The 18,575-nt window shown below is 52.2% G+C and overlaps 2 protein-coding genes across 2 annotated transcripts in view; one reads left to right on the top strand and one right to left on the bottom strand.

The window, feature by feature from the left end:
* The window catches only part of LOC310920778 (olfactory receptor 14J1-like), a gene marked incomplete at its 3' end in the record, with an annotated part of 303,434 nt that extends 297,628 nt beyond the window's left edge, over positions 1 to 5,806 (top strand). Inside the window, exon 2 of the mRNA XM_083880842.1 lies at positions 4,827 to 5,806. Coding sequence (XP_083736968.1) covers positions 4,850 to 5,806 — 957 coding nt within the window. The 5' untranslated portion in view covers positions 4,827 to 4,849. The remainder of the gene's footprint in view (positions 1 to 4,826) is intronic.
* The window catches only part of LOC310920762 (olfactory receptor 14J1-like), a gene marked incomplete at its 3' end in the record, with an annotated part of 1,005,486 nt that overhangs the window by 859,232 nt on the left and 127,679 nt on the right, over positions 1 to 18,575 (bottom strand). The gene's annotated exons all lie outside the window — the stretch shown is intronic.

Genomic DNA, 18,575 nt, shown 5'->3' on the forward strand with positions numbered 1-18,575 from the left:
GCAGCTCTGGCCAAAATTGAGATTCCACCTCCAAAATTCCCTATGTCCAAAGCTTGCCCCAAAAAGGTGACAAAAAGACAAAAAGTGCCAGGGAAGACAAGTCTGTCTGGCCTGGCCTATGGGTGGCCACCTGTCATCTTCTTCCAGAACACTTGGACTTTGTGCTTTTCCTTCCTACAGATAAAACCATCCATTTCCACCAGGGACCCGTGGCCAAAACTGGGATTCCACCTCCAAAACTCTGCACATCCAAGGATTGCTCCCAAGTTTAAGCTGCCAGGACAGACAGGTCTGGCCGCCCTTGGCCTCTCGGGGATTGCCTCTCACCTGCTTTTGAAATACTGGGGCTTAGTGCTTTCCTTCCAATGAAAAAGAACTCTCCTTCTTGTCAAGGTGCCCATGGTCAAAATTGAGATTCCTCTTCTCAAATTCTCTATGTCCAAGAATTCCTCCCAGGCAAAAGCTGCCAGGACAAACAGCTCTGGCTGTCTTGGCTTCCCAGGATCCACCTCTCTCCTCTTCTGCCTTTGAAACACTTGGGCTCTTTGCTTTCCTTCCACTGGAAAAGAACCATCCTACTTATCAACACAGAAATGGCCAAATGTGGGATTCCACCTCCAAAATTCCCTATATCCAAGGGTTGCTTTCAGACAAAATCTACCAGGACAGAGAGATCTGGCTGGCCTTGGCCTCTGGTGGCCACCTTTCATCTGCCCCTGAAACATCAGTGTTCCATGCTTTCCTTCCTATGGAAAAGAACCGTCCTTCTCCACCAAGCGTTATTGTCCAAAATTGGTATTCTGCCTCTAAAATTCCCTATATCCAGGGAGAGGTCCCAGACAAAATCTGCCAGCACCATCTAATCTGGCTGCCCTTGGCCTCTGGTGACTGCCCCTCATCTGCCCCTGTGACACGGGTGCTTGGTTGGTTCCTCCCTATGGAGACCATTGTGACTCTGTGGGAACTCATGGAACCAAGGGGGGCCACGGTGACACTTTGGGGCCTTGTGGGACCATGGAGACCATTAAAACCCTTCATAGCCACGTGTAACTAGGGGACATTGTGACACCTCAGAGCCTCATGGAACCAAGGGGCCATTGGGACACTGTGGGGCCCCATAGAACCAAGGGAACATGGAACAGGTCTGGCTGGTTTCGCCTCCCAGGGGCCACCTGACAGGTCCAGCTGATCTTGGAATGTCAAAAGCTGCTTCTCAACTTCCCTTGGAACACTGGGGCTCCATGATTTCATTCCTATGGAAAAAAGTCTGCCTGTTTTTAAATGCCCATGGCCAAAATTGATACTTCCCAAAAAAAACATTGCATACATACAAGGGTATCTCTCAAAAAAAAAACCCTGCCAGCTAGGGAAGGCCTTCTCCTTGGCTGGACACCTCTCATTTCCTGCTGAAATAATGGGGCTCTCTGCCTTCTATCCTACGGTAAAGAATCAGCCTCCTTTTGCAGAGGCTGTGGCTAAAATTAGAATTTTGTCTCTCAAATTCTGTATATCCAAGGATTGCCTCAAGACAATAGTAGCCAAGACAGACAGGACAGGCTGGCCATGGCCACTGGAGATTTTCTTAGACTGTAAGCACAATGTTTTTGTGTGCCAAGACCTTGGAAATGGTCCAGAGGTCTCTCAAGGAGGGGTTTGAAAGCCTCAAGCACATGACCACTATATAGAGACAAAGGAGCTCTGTGTTCAGTGGAGTGAAAACTGAGGACAGCAGAGGAGAGCCCTGGGAGGGATTGAAGGGTGGTTTCAGAGATGGTAGATCCTTTTGATATAGCAGAGAACAGCCAAAGAAAAAAAAATTAATGCCAAGTACAGCTGAGGGGGGCAAGACTGAACACAAGGGGAAAGGAATTTCTGTCCCAGTGTAGGGCTGTGGTGCAATACATTCCCCAGAAGGAGTCTGGAGCAGCCCAAGGCTCTGTGTGGCCAGGCAGAGGCAGGCAGGAGGCAGAGCTGTCAGCAAAGGAAGGGCCCAGCCAGGTGGGGCAGCCGGGGGATGACGACAGCCTGCAGGGACAGAGGCACAGGGCATGGACACCGTAGGACAGCCTGGGCTGCACAGGGCACAGGGATGGGCAGCAGCTGCAAGGCCCTGACACAGCCAACTCCTGCAGCACTTGGGCCATGGCTGCTGGGCCTGGGCCTGAGCCATCAGCAGGAGACAAGTGACCCTTGCAGCCCTGGGGCCTCATTGCCTCCTTGGCCCTGCTCAGCAGCCTGGCAGGGGCCGCCCCATGGTGCTGCCCTTGGCATTGCACATCCCCACATCCCAGTGGCCTGGGAAGAGCCCTGAGCACTGAGGGAGGGACAGGATGTGGCTTGGCAGGGGCTGGGGCTCAGGCCTTGGCCCTTGGCATTCCTGAAACACATCCAGGTTTGCTCAGCATCAGAGACACCTTTGCCTTGTTTGTCCCCAGCTGTCATCACTGCCTGCAGTGTTCTGCTCTAACTGGAACCTGGAGACACTTTCTCAGTTGTGTCCCTCAGTGGGACCCATTAAAACTTAAAGAAAATTTGGAGTTTCAGTCTCACTTGGAATACTTTTTGAGAAGTTCTTGAAAGAGTTCTTCGAAAGTTTTTTAAAACACTCTCAGGGACTGACACCACCATAAACAACATCAAAGCCCCAAGGGGCTCATTAAAGTCCTTGTGCTGTGTCCTTGTGTTGCATCTGAGCTGGGCTGGGCTCCTGGCACAGAGACAGCTCCTGGCAATCAAGAAGAGCTTCAAAAAGACATTTCGCCTCAGGAGCAGCTCCTATTCCCAGCCCAGCAGGGCTGAGGGCTCTGCCTGCAGGTACCTGAGACCAGTGAAGCTGACAGAGGCTGAAAGCTGCTGGAAAGACAATTCTGGGCTTTTTCATGGAGAACTCTTCACCACTTATGACACAGTCTGTGGCTGCAGGAATCTCCTAAAGCTGAGCCAGGACAGGACTGACAGCACTGTAAGGATGGCTCTGCTGCCCTTTCTGCTTTGGGGGAGGATGTGCTCCAGAGCGGGGCTGCCCTGGGCACCGTCAGAGGGACAGGGCAAGACGGCTCCTGCTGCCAGGGACGGCTGCAGGGGCTGAGGCTGGGGCTGCAGCCAGGGCTGCCCAGGGCTGTGGTGCAGAGCAGGTGCTGCAGCCCTGAGGGCTCTTGGCCAGGCCAGGGGATCTGCCACCTGCCAGGGGCAGCTCTCAGCCTGCCTGGGAGCTCCTATGGATGGTGTAGGGGAGCTGTGGGTTCAAGGAGTGACTCCTGCCTGGGCAGGTCCTGCTGCTTTGGAGAGGGTGCTGTGTGTGCCAGGGCTGCTCAGAGTTCCAGCTCATGCCCAGGTCATTTCTGAGGACACTTGTCATGAGCAGATTCAGGGCAGGAGTTTCCTGCTCAAGTCTTTTCTTTGATGAATCTGTGCTCCTACTTTTCCCTGGCTCACCTTGGCAATGGATACTCAGTTATGCAGGATAGAGTAGGGGCTGAGGCTCTTAGATTATAGTTCTAAGTATTCCTGGGAATGTCAGCAAGTGCCTCCACCTCCCCAGCCTCCAGATCCATCCAGCATCACCTTTCCATGGTGCCCAGGCCTGGAGGAGCTGTTCTTTAATCCCTGCAGCCCCGAGCAGCTGCAGGGCAGAGCTGGCCCAGGGGCTGGGCTGGGCTCTGGCAGCACTGGCAGGGAAGAAGCCAGGGCCCACAGGAACAGCTTGGGCTGGGACAACTCCAGCAGCAGAGCCGTGGGCAGGGAGGGAGGGAGGCAGTGCTGAGGGAAGCCCTGCTGCAGGGGACATGTGGCACCTGCGGACCCTGCCCTGCAGGGCACACACTGCCCTGAGCAGCACAGCTCCTGTGTCCCCTCCCAGCCAGCAAAGCCCTCAGCCCGGGGGTTCGGGGCCCTCAGTCCCCTCCTGGGCCGGCAGAGCAGCCCCAGAGATGAAGAGCATCTCTCCTGCCATGTGCCCATTCCCTGCTGACCAGGGCCTCAGGGCCACTGTCCTGCCCTGCTGCTTCCTGGGAGGGGCTGTGCAGGGCTGGGCAGGGAAAGGCTTTTCCTCAGGGCCTGGCTCTCTCTCTCCGTGCCTTGCCCAGGTGCTCCTGGCATTGCTGATGGGCTCTCTGGGAATGGCAGTTCCAGCTGCAGGCTCAGGCCCAGCCCTTGGGCTCCTCCTGTGCAGGCTGAGCACAGCAATGGGGTGTCCCAGCTCCCTCTGTCATGGGGAGTTCTGAGCAGGGCAGGCTGGCAGGCTGGAAATGAGCTGACTCTGCCTGACTTTGGGAAAGGCAGGAGCCACTTTGTGTGCCAGGGATCCCTCTGCTCTCAGCAGTGTCTCCTGGCTTTCCAGGGCAACACGGGTGTAGACCTTAGAGAGGTGCAAGTCCAGGGCAGCTGGGAACAGGAGAGACGGACAGAGCACCTTCCCTCAGTCTGCACTAAGGCTCAGACAATCCTCCTGCCTCACTGGATTCTCTATTCTACCCAGGTGCAGTAGAATCTTTCATTCTGCCTCCTGCAATCCTTATCCCTTCACTCTGGCTGCTCCCATGCCTTAGTAGGAGATTCTTTGTCCAAGTTCAAACACCAGGGCTGGTGTTCGCCTGTAATGACTGGGGCTCAGGGCTGACTCCCAGGTGTCTTGCATGTCGAGCTCTGGCTCCTCACTAAATACTGGCCATCAGGAATCAGGGCTCCAGCAACCACAGTGAAGGAAGTTCTGTCAGACATAGATGACAGTGAGGTGTTTAGTGGCTGGGACTGTTGTATGAGAATGGGCTTTGACTTTTCTGTGAGTAATCTCCCTTCAAATGTCACTGTCTTTCCTCCTTCTCCAGGTGGGGATGTCCAGACACAGCAAATGTCCAACAGCAGCTCCATCAGACACTTCCTCCTGCTGCCATTGGCAGACACGCGGCAGCTGCAGCTCCTGCACTTCTGCCTCTTCCTGGGCATCTCCCTGGCTGCCCTCCTGGGCAACGGCCTCGTCATCAGCGCTGTGGCCTGCGGCCACCACCTGCACAGCCCCATGTTCTTCTTCCTGCTCCACCTGGCCCTCACCGACCTGGGCTCCATCCTCACCACTGTCCCCAAAGCCATGCACAATTCCCTCTGGGACACCACGACCATCTCCTACATAGGATGTGCTACTCAGCTGTTTATGCTTGTCTTCTTCCTTGCGTCAGAGCTTGCCCTGCTGACCATCATGTGCTACGACCGCTACGTGTCCATCTGCAAACCCCTGCACTACGGGACCCTCCTGGGCAGCAGAGCTTGTGCCCACATGGCAGCAGCTGCCTGGGCCAGTGGATTTCTCAATTCACTGCTGCACACAGCCAATATATTATCCCTTCCCCTGTGCCATGGCAATGTCCTGGGCCAGTTCTTCTGTGAAGTTCCCCAGATTCTCAAGCTCTCCTGCTCCAAATCCTACCTAAGGGAACTCAGACTTCTAATATTCAGTTTTTTGTTCGCTTCTGGTTGTTTTGTATTTATTGTTTTCTCCTATGTGCAGATCTTCAGGGCTGTGCTGAGGATCCCCTCTGAGCAGGGACGCCACAAAGCCTTTTCCACCTGCCTCCCTCACCTGGCTGTGGTCTCCCTGTTCCTCAGCACTGCTTTTTTTGCCTACCTGAAGCCCCCCTCCATCTCCTCCCCATCCCTGGATCTGTCACTGTCGTTTCTGTACTCAGTGGTGCCTCCAGCCCTGAACCCCCTGATCTACAGCCTGAGGAACCAGGAGCTCAAGGACACTCTGAGGAAAATGATGACTGGATGCTTTTCAGAAGCAACAAATCGCCTGTTTTCTTGGGCATAATTTTCAGAAGGGAACTCATGGCCCAACAGGCCTTCCCATGTCTTTGGTAGTGTTCAGTAGGTTTTTCTGTCAGAAAATTATCCCAGTGAATTTTTTTTTTCTTAATCACCTCCATCTAATTCACTGTATGCGTCTTGAGTTTGACCCAGAAACTCTGTAAACCAGGATTTGCTGTATTACTACATACAAAAAAAAAAAAAAAAAAAAAAAAAAACCAAAAACTACCTTGCAGTGCCTTTTTTTTCTGGGATCCCAACTCTGAGACCTGCATGAAGTTAGAGAGGGGAGGGGAAAAGAGTCCCAGGAGAGCAGCACTGACAGGGAGGAGCAGCACTTGGTCCTTTCCAAGCCGCTCTTCCCAACTCCAGCCTCTCCTTCCCAACCCTTCTGTGGCTGTAAGGCTGCAGTGCTCTGGCAGTTTGGTCACTGTCCTGCTGCGTGTCCCTGCGGTGACCACAGGCAGGGACAGGCCATGGGCACTGCTGGGACACAGCTGGGCTCCAGCACAGCAGCTCCAGCAGCAAAGGGCATCTCCTGAGGGCAGGGCAGGGAGGCTTTGCTCTCCCTGCAGAGTCACTCTTGGGAACTGGCCCAAGGAACAGACTCTGAAGAGGCTCCTTGTGTTCCTTGTTCTCCCAGGGCTCAGTGGGATGACATCAGGGTGCCAGTGTGGCCTTCAGGGGACTCAGGGCTGGCTCAGGTTCTGCTTGTTGGTGGCCAGAGCCAATCAGATGGTGAATGGTCAGTGCTGAACCTTCCTGGGGTTTTGCAGCTTGTGCCAGGGCTGATGGCAGGGGAATGTGTGTCTGGAGGGCCTTGGGAGCTGCCAGGAGAACACAGGGGAGCTGCAGGGACAGTGTGTGCCTGGGATCAGCAGGGAGTGGAGCTCCCTGGGCACAGGCCTGGCCAGGGTGGGGTCACCCCGAGATCAAGGACTGAATGTCTGCTGTGAGTCAGGAGAGCTCTGCAGCCCCAGGGGACACAGCAGGCACAGGGAAAGGAGTCTGGGCACTGACTGGTGTCACCCTCAGGGAGCTTCCCCAGGAGGATGCAGGGCAGCCCCAGGGCCATGTGGCAGCCCTGGAACAAGGCAGGCAGCTCTGAGCAGCCTCCATGGCCCCAGCAGAGCCTGTGTGGGAGGGGGTCAGTGCAAGTGCAAGTGCAAGTGCTGCTCAGCTGCCTGTGTCTCCCAGGCTGAGCAGCAGAGCCCAGCAGAGGCAGCACAGCCCCCATGCTCTGCAGAGCAGCAGCCCCAGCTCAGGGCTGGGGGCAGCAGGGCAGGGGCTGCAGCAATGGCTGCTCAGGCCAGCACAGACGTGTTCCCCTGGGAAAGGCTCTGTGGGCAGCTGGCATGTGCCAGGAGCAGAGCAGGAGCCCGTGGGTGTGCAGAGGAGCCCTGGCAAGAGGCTGCCCTGTCCCTGGGGCAGCAGAAGCTGCCTGAGGAGCCCCAGGGCCAACTCTGCTGCTGTGCTGGGCAGTGGGGCTGGCCCTGGGGCTGCACAAGCTGCCTGAGCTGAGCATCTCCTGAGCACTGCAGACACAGAGTGGCTGTCCCTGACCTCCAGTGCCTCCAGTTCCTGCTGCAGGGCCAGACAGGACTGGGCTGCTCTGCAGGGCTGGGGCAGGGAGAGGAAAACAATGGGCCCCTGGTTAGAAGAGTCCCTGTAGTGTCAGAATGATCTCCATGGTTCCATGAGGCCCTGCAGTGTCACTCTGGCCCCTTGGTTCCATGTGGCCCCACAGAGTCACTCTGCTCCCCTTGGTCACACCAGGCCTTGCAGTGTCACACTGCCCCTTGGTTCTCTGGGGCCTGCAGTGTCCCTTTTGAAGATGGGCAGGGTCAGCACCAAAAATTGGCATGAACCTAAGGAAAATTGGGATTTATATAATGCAGAACTGCAAAGAATCACAAAATGAGAAGCTCAGCAATGCATCCAATCATCACTACCAAAGCTTGCCTATAATGATTAAGAAAGATCCATCACCAGTTACCCTCAGACTTTCCTATCATCCACGTCCACACATCAGCTGGGAGAAGCTTTCTTAGCCAGGGACTAGAGAGCCACTCCCAGCAACTGGGAATTCCTGCTTGTGTGTCCACCTTTGCAGGCAATAAGGTGGGCAAAAATCCAGGAAAACTAGGCAAGAAAACAGTACCCCATAGTGTAAGGCCTACAGAGCAGGTATTTGTTTATTCAATGCCAGGAGTGACAGGGATGGTGCCACAAACTCACTCATCCATTCCTCACACAGTACTAGCTTTTATACTTTTTAAAAAATGTTCACATTATACTTTCCTCACCTTCATATTATAACATATTTTCTAATCCCATGATTATGTAAGTCCTTGTAGCACACGCGTGGTCTCTGCATGAGGTGGTTTTCAGCTTCCTGGTGGTCGTTTTGATGAAGGCTCAGAAAACTTCCTTGGGCTTGAACGTATTACCCCTGCTTCCTGCACATGCTCGATAAGATTGCCTGCTCCAATAGCCCGTGGTTAGCTTTTTGCAGTTCGCTTGTGTCGTGGTTTGACACTCACCCAATGCCAGGCACCCACAGGAGTCATTCGCTCACCCTCCCCTGTCAGCCGGGCAGAGAAAGAAAAAAAATATTAACAAACATTTCATGACGGAGATATGGACCAGGAGAAATATTTCAGATGAAAAAAAGGCTCAACTTAAGTTGTAAACTTGTAGAAGAGTTTTAGAAGAAAAAGGCCACAATTTATTGATGGAAGGATTGAACAATCTCTGCTATCAGGGAACAGTAGGAGGTTTTGTACTCTGCCTGCTGTGCTGTTCTTACTTTGCCTTGAATTAGCAAGAAAGCAGCAACTGTAACAGCTTGTTGGTCCCTTTCATGGATGCCTCCTCAGAGAAGCTGAAGATATGTAACAAGTTTCTGTACCTTCTCATAGATGCTTGAAGACAAAAATGCTGATCATAAGACAGAACAAAGAAGAATTTGCTGCCAAAAGACATGAGCCAATGAACAATCATTTAGAGTGCTTGAACATGAGATTTTTGCCTATCACTAATTGTTTAGCTGTGCCTGCTCCTGCTCTGTACCCACATAAATATAGGGAATAAAGAATAAATAGGGAGATCAAACCTAATCATATTGATGTCTGTTTGATACTTGGCTCCTTTCTCACAATAACTGGTGACCTCACTGATGTGATGCTGGACCGGCAGTGAAGCTTCAAACTCTGGACACAGACACAGGAGCTCCGAGGAAGGAGAAACTGAAATGGCCCCATCAGAGAGATGTGGAAGCTGGATTCTGAGAGCGTGCCTCAGACTTCTGCATGGTAAGAACTGCGAGCAAATGGAATTAGACACTGCAGTTCAGCTGTTGCAAAATATTCTAAGAGAGGCAAAGCAACAGAAGCAAAGCACCTTCACGATTTAGTGAAGTGGGTAGAGAAACAAGGGCCTTAACAAGAAATCTCTCTGATGTTTAGCCCTGAGGAATGGCCAGGTGTTGGAGAGTGTCTCTGGCAGAAAATGATTGAAGGAGGCATAGTAGGAAAAGAAGCTCAAAGCTTTGGTGCCATTAGGAAGTTAGTGACTGAAGCATTGGGGGTAATGAAGACTGAAGAACGTGTAGCAATGCTTGCTGCACAGGCACTGAGCTCAGAGCCTCCCATGAGTGAAAAGGCAAAACCTGGACGATTTCCAAATCTTTTTAGCAATGGTTTCATGCAGCCCATGAGAGGCATGGTTGCAGTGCCAGAAAATTCCGTTGAAAATATGCAACACCATGTGAAAAAGCAAGGAAAAGTGTCTGAATCCCTGCCAACAAAATTGGACCAAAAAGCTGGGCAAAAACCAGAAATTTGCTGTGATTCCCAGCAAAGTTATCCACGACTGCCGTCCAGTGGATGGAGCAGTTCAAGTCAGTCAGGAAATCGCACTCCAGTGTCACTACAGCCTGATAAAGAACAAACAAAAGTTCCGATGAAAAAAGTTTTAGAAAAATTAAAAGGTCTCACTGTAGAGCAACAAGGAAGAGACAAACATCAAGTAAAGCCAACAGCTCCTTCTTGGACAGCCTGCACACAGTCGTCCCAAAATGTAATGGAACTCAAACAACTGGATGTGGAAAATCGACCTCCGTCACATCCCGTGAATTGAATTCTATGCAAGTACAGCAAAATTGATCCTCTCAGAGGTCAGAAGTCATTTGTGATGCTATACTTGAAGGAGAATGGCAAGCAGCAGCATCCATTGCCTGCCCAGTCATAATAGAACATGTAAATCAAATAGCCGAATGAAGACCACACAATCTGAAAATTCTGCAACAAGCAAAGCAAACTGTCACTCAGCATGGACTGAAATCTTAAACTGCAAAATCTATTTTAACATGGATCTTTACAGCAGATGTCATGGCTGCAGTCGACTGTCAGAATTTAGCAAGATTGTTGTTGACTCCATCTGAATTTTTAATGTGGGAAAATGACTGGTACCAAAAGGCACAAACAGAAGCCAACAAGCAGAGACCCCAAGGACGTGATTTATATGGAATTACTGCAGACATGATTACAGGCAGGAGAAATTATGCATCTACATCAACTCAATTATGATATCCTTTGGCTTTGCATCATTTGGCTGCTCAACTTGCTCAAGAAGCTTTGTTTGGTATACCACAAGATAAAAAGGCTCCAACTTTTTCTAACGTAAAGCAAAGACTCAGTGAAAGTTATTCTCATTTTGTCAATCCTCTGTGGGAATCGCTCAAAGAGAACTCAGATTTACCAACTGAAATTAAAGATCATCTTTTTCGACTGCTTGCATTTGACAATGCCAACAGCAAAACAAAATCCATCCTAGTGAATTTACCACAAGGATCACCTGTTGATGAAATGCCTTTGCATGTCATAAGAGCAGAGCAACAATCTCAGGCTGCTATGGAAGCTGAAGTCATGAAAGAAGCAATGGGATCCCAGACCAAGTTAATAGCAGCTGCTTTGAAAGCAGGGGAGCAACGCTCAACAACTCTTCATCCCAAAAGGAGGCAAGGAGGAAATACAGGACCATGTTATTGGTATGGACAGTCAGGACATTACAAACAAATTGAAGTCAGACTCTTATTGCCATAATACTAAGCCTTCTGATGATTGTTTACATACTTTCCATCAAAGTCTCTCAAAACAATGTATATTGTTTTCATTCTTCTTGGTGATGGACTTTTGGATTGACCACTGGGGTCAGAGAGATGTTCCTCTCATTGACCAATCCTTGACCAAATCCCAAATACTATATAAACCCTCAATCATAATAAACTGTCTTCTTTTCCCTCTTCTACCTGATGGGTGAGTGTGGTTCTTTTCATGTCCATAATTGCGACAACTGGTGACCTCTGCCATGTCAGAATGGGCCATCTGGACTGCCCATGAGAATTGCAGTGTGTGGAGTCAGATTGTTTTAAGGTAACGGCTGTGTGTTGTGAGTAGCCTTTGTGGAAATGATATTCCGTATCCCCGTGTTTGATGCCGGGGCCTTGAAAGTCTGGCGAAGTTTGCTGGATCGGGCAAACGCTCCCATTTCAGATGTTGATTTACGGCATCTATATTATTATGGAAAGGTGAAAGGCTTCTTTGCTGATGATGGGGCGGTGGCCTCAAGAGGTGCCTTGAACTGCCTTGGTGATTATCTGATTTGGGCCTTGGCTGCGACTCACGATGTGGGCATCGCGGAGCTGACGGTGCTTTGGAGAGAGTGTGATAATGCTAGAAGGGAATATAAGAGCTCGAGAGCTCCTGTGGAGGCCTGTGTCGCCCCTGGGGCTGTGCCAGCCCCACCCATCCCGCCCGTTTCTGTGCCTGGGAGGCGGAGGACTGGGGGCATGTTTCTCCCACCCGGTGATGGGGGGAATGAGGCGCCTTTGACTCAACCCGTGCCTCTGTTGGAGGCCGGAGCCAGGGCGTCTCCATGTGGCATTGCCGCAGAATGCCCCCTCAGAGCAGCAGACGTGGAGTTAACCCTGTCTGACGATGGGGGGACTGCGGAGGCTCCACCTGACGGTGGCCGCAGCGGGCTCAGCACCGGCTGCTGCACCTGGAGAGGTCATGGAGACGCCGAGGGCTGAGCGGTCCGTCCTGCCCCACGTGGGGGGGATGGCGCCCCCGGTGGGTCTCCGTGGCACAGACGGGCCCATGCTGGGGGCAATGCCGGCCTCTCCCCTCCCCGTGGCTGCCCCGCTGGGCGCAGTGAGTACCATTGCCCCTGCCGCAGGGGCTGGCCTGGGCCTGAGCGGCCCTGAGCTGCATCCCGCTCCCTCCGCAGGTGCTGCCCTGCCCGTGCCACCTGCACCTGCCCCCCACTGCCTGCCGAGCCTCTGGCTGTGGTGGGGGATGGTGCCGTGGCTCCACCAGCCGTGCCCCTCCTGGTGCCCCATCCCTCCCCCACGCTGAATTGGGGGGGCAGCGGGATGGCCTCAATCCTTCCCCCGCTGGGTTCACATGCCCCGCCTCGGCCCGTGGCTGTCGCAGGGTCCCCTGTCTGGGCTGTGGTGGCCAGCGCTCCTGCGCTGCTGGCAGACACGGGCTCCGTTGGGGCTGCAGTGCCCCTGGAGCTGATGGGCCCAGCCCCGCCACCTCCCACAGAACCCGGGGCTGCAGCGGTTGCTGGCCCTGGGGGATGCGCTTTGGGCACAGGTGGGGCCATGGGTCCCAGGAGGCCAGCGCCTCCCTGGGGAGATCACGATTGTTCACCTTGTGTTTTTTTGAGTTTTCTCTTCACAGAACAGAGAGCCAGTGGTGAGAAGACGGCTGTTCTGAAGCTACCGGGCTGGCTCAAATTCACTGAACTGTTGTCCTGGCCAGAGACTGTTCTGAATGATTTTACCCTGTCTGTCCCTGAAATGGACATTGCGATCCTCTACCTTGCTGCTTGGCACTCTGGAAAAGACTTTCTCTCAAGACAACTTAGTTGCCCTTTGAGACTTGTTCAAAAGCTGTTGGACCAGGATCATCTGGAACCTTTGACCAGTCAGTCCTTGGGACACTCCTGTTTTCTGCATCGAAACAGAACTCTGGGAAATGGAGGCTGTTGCAAGACCTCCGAAAAGTTAATGCTGTGGTGGAAAGCATGGGGATGTTGCAGATTGATATGCTGTCGCCACCATGTTTCTCGCAGATTGGCTGATCCTCATTGTAAATATGAAAGATTGTTTTTGTGATTCAGTTGCTTCCTACAGGTATCACGGGCCAATGGAATGACAAATGGTCTGATCCCTTGCACATTTTGGACTGGGTCATCCTGCCCCATCAGCTGCAAAAGACGGCAAGTACATTGTCTGAACTGATTGCTCGACAGCAGAAGAAAAAGGCGACAATCACTTTGTTTGAGCTCATTGCTCGATTGATAATTAAATGCAGGCAACAGCGCTTGCAATTGATGGGTGCAGATTTTTGTAAAATTCAAACTCTCGGTATTACGGGAGACATTTGAATGGAGCTTTGCAAGCAGTGGTTTTCTGCAAATTGCTCTGAAAATTTTTTCAGCACAGATCATCTGTCATCTGCCCAGCCATGAGCTACTGCAAGTGGAAAAATTCTTTAAAGATACCCAGGAGCCAGTGCAAGGACCCACTGTCTTTACTGACAGTTTGGGAAGCACAAGAAAGGCCATTGTTACTTGGAAGAATGGATCTGAGTGGCCAGTTGAATTGAGGGCTGCTGTCATGGCATTTCCAAGTTTTCCCAGGAACCTTTCAATTTAGTCACAGATTTCACTTGTGTTGCCGACATGGCACAGCAGTTGAGTCATTCAGTTTTGAAGGGAGTCAGCGATGCTGCTTTGTTTCCTTTGCTGACGGCTCTGTGTTGTATTATTGAGGAAAAAAAGAAAAAAAAAATTCTTCTTAACAAAAATGGGGAATACAGGGTGAAACCCTGCAGTGTCAATTGGCGAAGCTTTGCATGCCATCAAGCACCTTACTGGTGCCACAGAATTCTATCAACCCCACCATGTTGAAAGCTGGAGACCGTGACCAAATGAACGGCAGCAAATGGATGAACCATCGAGTGATGACTCAGATGCAGAGGACATGAGTGTTCACTCCAATGGTCCTTCCACCAGACTGAATAATGTTCATTTATCTTTTTTCCTTTTCTTTTCTCCTAACACAAAAAGAGTGAGATGTCACCCTGATTCTTTAGCCTTCTGATGATTGTTTACATTCTCGAACTGGAGTTTCTCAAAACAATGTAGATTGTTTTCATATTTCTTGGTGATGGACTTCTGAATTGACTATTGTGGTCAGAGAGGTGTTCTGCTCATCTACCAATTTATGACCAAATTCCAAATCCTATTTAAACCCTAAATGATAATAAACTGGTGCTTCTTTTCCTCCCTTCAACCTGACGGTGAGTGTGTGGTTCTTTTGTGTCCCTAACCGCGACAACAGGGAGCCTCCTTTTCCTTTGGCCAGGCAGGTTCCCCCATGGCTGGGGCTGAGCCCTGTGTGAGCTGCAGCTGCTGCTGTGCCCTTGAGAGGGGCTGAGGCCGTGGGGCCCCTGCCCAGAGCAGCCTGGGCTGAGCAGAGCTGTGGGGCCAGAGCCGGCTGGGCTGTGCTGGGGAGAGGCCCTTGGTGCTGCACAGAGCTCAGGGCAGCTGGCAGAGCTGGCAGAGAGCTGGGCTGGGCTGAGAGAGCCTGGCCCAGAAACCATGTGTCTATCTCAGCCTGTGTGACCGTGCAGGGTCCAAGAAAAGCCTGACAGGGTCCACAAGTTCTCTGTGTGGGAGCTGAGCCTGTGACCCCTTGAGCCCTCCCAAGTGCTGGGGCTGCACCTCCAGCTCCAGAGGAGATGGGACAGATGGGAGCAGAGCTAAAGAATTCCTGCTGGATTTTTAATTTGTTTGGATACACAGGTGACCTGGATCCATATGTATAGGACGTGTTTTATATTAGATAACACTGAAAGCAGTAAGAATAATATTTTGAGCTGAAAATAATATTTCATGTATAATACTCAATGAGAAAAAAAAGACACCTATGATCAGAAGAGGATCTGATTTTTTCAAAGGATGAGAGACTCATTGATATTCCAGTAGTCAAACCTGTACAAATCCTTTCCTCAGGGCTTCCTTGAGATGAGAGGTGACCACCAGAGGCCAAGGCCAGCCAGAGCTCTCTGTCCTGGCAGCTTTTGTCCAGGAGAACCCTTGCATATAGGGAATATTTCAGGGGGAATATCAATTTTGGCCATGGACACCTGGAAAGAGGGATGATTCTTTTCCAGAGGAAGGAAAGCACAGAGCCCCCCAGGGCTCCTGGGGCTGATGAGAGGCAGCCCTCAGCATTCCAAGATCAGCTGGACCTGTCAGGTGGCCCCTGGGAGGCCAAACCAGCCAGATCTGTTCCATGTTCCCTTGGTTCCATGAGGCCCCAGAGTGTCACAATGTTCTCCTTGCTTCTGAGGTGTCACAATGGCCCCTTGGTTTCATGAGGCCCAGCAGGGTCACAATGGCCCTTTGGTTCTGTGGGGCCCTGCAGTGTCACCATGGTCTCCATGATTCCAGGGGGCCTTGCAATGCCACAATGGTCTCCATGGATCCACGGTGCCCTGCAGGATCACAATGGCCCTTTGGTTCCACGAGGCCCTGGAATGCAACAATGGCCTCCTGGTTCCACAAGGCCCTGCTGCTTCACACTGGCCCCTTGGGACCATGCAGCCCAGCAGTGCCACAGTGATCCCCTTGGTTCCATGAATTCCCACAGTGTAACAATGGTCCCTTGGATCCATGAGGCCCTGAAGTGTCACCATGGTCTCCACTGGAAGGAAACCATGGAGCCCCAGTGTTTCAGGGGCTGATGAATGGCAGCCACCAGAGGCCAAGGCCAACCAGAGCTGTCTGGTCTGGCAGCTTTTATCTGAGAGCAATGGAATAAATATCTTAGATTCCGTATCTTGGATTTTTGGAATTTTGGAGGCAGAATCCCAATTTCAGCCATGAGCGTCTGCATGAGAAGGCAATTTCTTTCCCATAGGAAGGAAAGTACAGAGCCCCAGAATTTTCAGGGCACATCAGAGGCAACCAACAGAAGTCAAGATGAGCCAGGCCTGTCTGTCCTGGCAGCTTTAGTCTGGGAGAAACGCTTGCATACAGTGAATTCTGGAGAAGTAGCAATTTTGGTCCCTTGGAGCCCCACAGTGTCACTGTTGTGTCCTTGGCTCCATGAGGCCCTGCAGTGCCACAATGGCCCTTTGGTTCCACGAGGCCCCATGTGTCACAAGGGCCTCCTTGGTTCCATGATGCCCTGTACAACCTCTTTGTTTCCACGGTGTCAGTATGGCCCCTTTGTCCCATGGGGCCCCACGGTGTCACTAAGGTCCCCTTGATTCTGTGAGGCCCTGCGATGCTACAAGGGCTGCTTAGTTCCCTGTGGCATTGCTGTGTCACAGTGGCAGGTGGTTCCATGAGGCCCCACAGTGTCCAAATGGTCTCCTTGGTTCTGTGAAGCCCTACAGAGCCACAATGGACCCTTGGTTCCACGAGGCCTTGCTGTGTCACAATGACTTTTGGTTCCATGAGCTTCCCCACTGTCAACAATGGTCTGAGTTCTGCAGTGTCCCCATGGATCCTCATTTCCATGAGGTTCCATAGCATAATATGATCCCCTTGATTCCAGAAGGTTCTGCAGTGTCACAATGGACCATTGGTTCCATGCAGCCCCACACTGTCACAATGACCCCACAGTTCCATGAGCTTCCATATTCTCAGCAATGGTCTCCTCGTTCCATGGGGCCTTGCTCTGATAGAATGGAACTTTGGTTCCATGGGGTTCCACTGCATTACAATGGACCCTTTGTTCCATGAGATTCCAAGGTGTCACAGCTGACCCCTTGGTTCTGTGAGCCTCTGCTGTCAGCAAATGTTGAAAATATCTGAAAGAGAGTCCTTACCACTAATTTGATGTTAAAGAGAGCATAATTTTTTCAGGCCTGAGATCCAACACAGGGTAATTCCCAACCTTACATGGACATGAAATTGTACCAGTGTATTGCTTCTATACAGTTGCTAAAGGCGTATTACAATTTACCCATTTCCATAAAACCTACTGCAAGTTCCCAAATTCACTCCTTAATTTTTCTATCACTGCACCCTTGACCCAGATGTCTTCTTCTTTTCTTCCAACTGTCCTTGCTGGGAAAGCAGCCCCTGCAAGACTTGTTCCTGTGCTAAAATTTCACAGTCACAACAAAATGGAATTAACCCTCCTGGTTCCAAGCCCAAGGCTGTGTGTGGCCAGGCAGAGGCAGGCAGGACGCAGAGCTGTCAGCAAAGGAAGGGCCCAGCCAGGTGGGGCAGCCAGGGGATGACGACAGCCTGCAGGGACAGAGGCGCAGGGCATGGACACCGTAGGACAGCCTGGGCTGCACAGGGCACAGGGATGGGCAGCAGCTGCAAGGCCCTGACACAGCCAACTCCTGCAGCACTTGGGCCATGGCTGCTGGGCCTGGGCCTGAGCCATGAGCAGGAGACAAGTGACCCTTGCAGCCCTGGGGCCTCATTGCCTCCTTGGCCCTGCTCAGCAGCCTGGCAGGGGCCGCCCCATGGTCCTGCCCTTGGCATTGCACATCCCCACATCCCAGTGGCCTGGGAAGAGCCCTGAGCACTGAGGGAGAGACAGGATGTGCCTTGTCAGGGGCTGGGGCTCAGGCCTTGGCCCTTTACATTTCTGAAACCCATCCAGGTTTGCTCAGCATCAGAGACACATTTGCCTTTTTTGTCTCCACCTGTCATCACTGCCTGTAGTGTTCTGCTCTAACTGGAACCTGGAGACACTTTCTCAGTGGGACCCATTAAAACTTCAGAAAACTTTGGAGTTTCAATTTACTGTAAAGTCTGTAAGAAATTTTTTGAAGACCCTCTAAGGGACTGACAACACTGTAAACAACACCAAAGCCCCAAGAGGCTCATTAAAGTCCTTGTACTGTGTCTGTGATGCTGAGCTAGGCTGGGCTCCTGGCACAGAGGCAGCACATGGACACCAAGAAGAGCTACAAAAAGGCACTTCTTTAGAGGAACAGCTCCTCTCCCAGCCCAGCTGGGCTGAGGGCACTGCCTGCACCTGGGAGGACTGAAGCAGACAGAGGCTCAAAGAAGCTGGAAGGACAATTCTGAGCTTCTTCACAGAGAAATGTTCACCACTTCTGACACAGTAAGTCTGTGGCTGCAGGGATCTCCTAAAGCTGACCCAGGACAGGACTGACAGCACTGTAAGGATGGCTCTGCTGCCCTTTCTGCTCTGGGGAAGGATGTGCTCCAGAGCGGGGCTGCCCTGGGCACTGTCAGAGGGACAGGACAGGACGGCTCCTGCTGCCAGGGACGGCTGCAGGGGCTGAGGCTGGGGCTGCAGCCAGGGCTGCCCAGGGCTGTGGTGCAGAGCAGGTGCTGCAGCCCTGAGGGCTCTTGGCCAGACCAGGGGATCTGCCACCTGCCAGGGGCAGCTCTCAGCCTGCCTGGGAGCTCCTATGGATGGTGGAGGGGAGCTGTGGGTGCAAGGAGTGACTCCTGCCCAGGGCAGGTCCTGCTGCTGTGGAGAGGGTGCTGTGTGGGCCAGGGCTGCTCAGAGCTCCAGCTCATGCCCAGGTCATTTCTGAGGGGACCTTCATGAGCTCATTCAGGTGGGGTTTCCTACTTGAGTCACTGCTTTCCTGAATCTGTGCTCCTACTTTTCCCTGGCTCAGCATGGTGGGAATGGAAACTCAGCTGTGGAGGGCAGAGCAGTGGCCGAGGCTCTTAAACTCTAATGCTGA

Source organism: Zosterops lateralis, assembly GCF_965231275.1.
Source record: "Zosterops lateralis genome assembly, chromosome: 31".
Lineage (NCBI taxonomy): Eukaryota > Metazoa > Chordata > Aves > Passeriformes > Zosteropidae > Zosterops > Zosterops lateralis.